Genomic DNA, 2755 nt, shown 5'->3' on the forward strand with positions numbered 1-2755 from the left:
GGTGCTTAAAAGTGGCGTTAAAACACCAAAAATCAAAAAAATCAAACCAAAGAACAGTTGAAGAAATTCGGAAGAAATGGACAACGTATACGAGCAACGCAAAAAAGAAAGTGGCACACAATAGACGTGAGGCAAGAAAGACAGGCGGAGGTCCTCCCCCAGAAGACATTTCCTCGATGGAAGATCAGGTGGTAGGGATTATTGGAGACACACCTATAGATGGAATAGACGGAGGTATGGATACAGCCTCTTTTACAGAAACATCAATGGATTTGACAATGCCTTCATGTTCATCTTCAAGAAGGAGTTCCTACTCTTCAGCAGACGAAACAAGTAATTTGTTTATTTTCTTATAGTTCTTGACAGAGCGAAAAGGGGGGGGGGATGACGACATGATTGGTTCGACATTATTCTTTTGAATTGTACTTTCCATAAACTTTAAGTATTATCTAATGAACTATCATGTTAAAAATCCGGCTCATCGTGCCTGTCTTTGCACTTTCTCCGGTCGTGATATGCTTGTAATGTTTTCCACTGGAGGTTTTTTTTTTTGCCATGTCTTTGTCAGTTTGTTTTCTACTTGTGAGTTTGGGTGTCCCTTAAGATTCTTTCTGAGTCCTTTCTTTTACACCTATAAATTGGTAAATTCCTTTGTACCACCAAATGAAATTTTATTGGTTACATGTCAGTGAGACAGTCATCCATGTATCAGAATACAAGAATAAATGCAATGAACGACCCATAAGTGATTAAAAAAAGAAGGATAAGAATATGTTTTTTTATTAATTGTAGAATCTATTATTAACCAATCTTGTACGAATAACTGCACCGTCATTTTGAATACCAATATATTGCTGCCCACCAATATTTCCATGATCTGTTGGATTATCGTTTCCTGGAGGCAATGGAATTCTATTGTCAATGCACATGTTGTGCAGAACAACAACATCTACTACAATGTCACAACATCTATCTGGGCTGTACAACAATGTTCCTGCAGTGGTATCGATACATCGGAACCGAGATTTCATCACTCCAAAACTCCTCTCAACAGCACATCTTGTTCTCATATGGGAACTGTTGTAACGTTGGTCCCGTCTTGTTGTTGGGTTCATGACTGGTGTTAGGAGCCAAGGTCGAAGGGGATATCCACTGTCCCCAAGAAGCCATCCATCGCTTATGTCTCCGTCTTCAAACATTTCACATAGCCTTGAATTGCGCAACGCAAATGAGTCATTTGTACTACCAGGCCACTTAGCCACTATGTTTAAAAACTTCAAGTTCAAGTCACAAACTCCCATTACATTAAGCGAGTGGTAATTCTTTCTGTTTACGTTTAAGTGTTCATCAACAGCTGAGCTTTCGATACGCACATGAGTACCATCAACAGCACCAATAACATTTGGAAAATTTGAAATGTCATAAAAACCTTGCCTTAAGAGATGCTTGATCTGTGGGCATCGAAATGTATTGATTGCAAACATTTTTTAAACATTGTGTGACGTCACGTGTAATATTCGAAACACTTGCTCTTGAAATACGATGGACATCAGCATTAACCAGTTGAAAGCTCCCAGTTGTATAAAATCTTAAGGCTACCATTATTTGTAATGGCACAGGAATTGCATGGGACCTTTTAGTCGGCCTAGCGAGCTCATTTTGAAACATTCCACAAAGTTCTAGAATCTTTGGTCTAGAAAGTCAGTTTAGTCTATATTTACGAACAATATCAGCATCGTCCAAATAATCTAATGGATTGTCTCTGTCCCTTAACACTCTGTTTCGGCGAATGTTATTCGCTCGTCGTCTTACATGAACATACACAGCGGCCATATATGTTGTTTTTATTTCAACTAAAGACATCGTAACTTTTAGGACTATCCTAAGACCATCCTAAGACACCTATTTATATATCCTAATTTTAGGACCAAATCTAGGACATATTTTAACTTAGGAGACTTTCGTTAACCTGGCTTAGGACTAAGACGTACCCTAAGACCATCCTAAGACACGTCCTAGTCCTAAGACCGTTCGTTGACACGGCCCCTGTGTTCTTGCCAACCTAGCTAACATATGTTGGCTGGTAAACTAGTCATATAATTTGATTTTTTTAAAACAAAAATGAACTACTCACTTTATTCCTCCTATTAAAGGTTTATCTCAGGCTAGAAATTAAGATATCAATCTTAATTTTTATTTTTGTATTTTTTTTTCTTCTTTGTCTGACGGTTGTTAAAATGATCGATATTGTGTGCATATTTTTTTCTTATTTCGCCATTCTTTTGTTGTTTTTTTGTTGTTTTTTTTTGTGACAATTTACGATAAATGTGTAAGCATGTGTTCTGTTATTATGAATCTAGTTGGTGCACATTCGAAAGCGAAAAAGTAACGTCAAAATAAGTTCTGTAATTTCAGCAGATTCGCAAGGACACTGTGACTGTACTTGTCAGCCTGGCTGACATATGTTCCAATGTCAAATAACAAAGACAAGTAATAAATCTGTTGATCCAAAAATGTCTGAAGGACATTGTATTTGTGGTAACATATGGTATTATTTTTCCTGTTATATTGAAAAAGAATTATTGTTTTTTTTATCTGTACGTGGGTTTGACTTATTGGAAATGTCGAAATGATTTCTGCGGCTATTCATTTTAAAATAACAATTCAGAACTATGAAAGAAAAACATATTCGGACTTTCTTGTTCTAATAGTTATAATCTAGGGGAGACGGAACCGTTACTTAAAATAAACTGAT

At 36.6% G+C, this 2755-nt stretch overlaps 1 protein-coding gene across 1 annotated transcript; it reads right to left on the reverse strand.

Moving 5' to 3' along the window:
- Window positions 1-782: 782 nt before the first annotated feature.
- On the reverse strand, window positions 783-1301 carry LOC127733483 (putative nuclease HARBI1). The gene has a single exon (XM_052242838.1). The coding sequence runs from the start codon at window positions 1299-1301 to the stop codon at window positions 783-785; it is 519 nt and encodes a 172-aa protein (XP_052098798.1).
- Between the last annotated feature and the right edge of the window lie 1454 nt (window positions 1302-2755).

The sequence above is a fragment of the Mytilus californianus genome, unplaced genomic scaffold (assembly GCF_021869535.1).
Source record: "Mytilus californianus isolate M0D057914Y unplaced genomic scaffold, xbMytCali1.0.p SCAF_3, whole genome shotgun sequence".
Taxonomy (NCBI): Eukaryota; Metazoa; Mollusca; class Bivalvia; order Mytilida; family Mytilidae; genus Mytilus; species Mytilus californianus.

Excerpts from the sequence above, each read along its gene's own strand:
- LOC127733483 (XM_052242838.1), bottom strand. The coding sequence starts at position 1,301 with ATGGGAGTTTGTGACTTGAACTTGAAGTTTTTAAACATAGTGGCTAAG.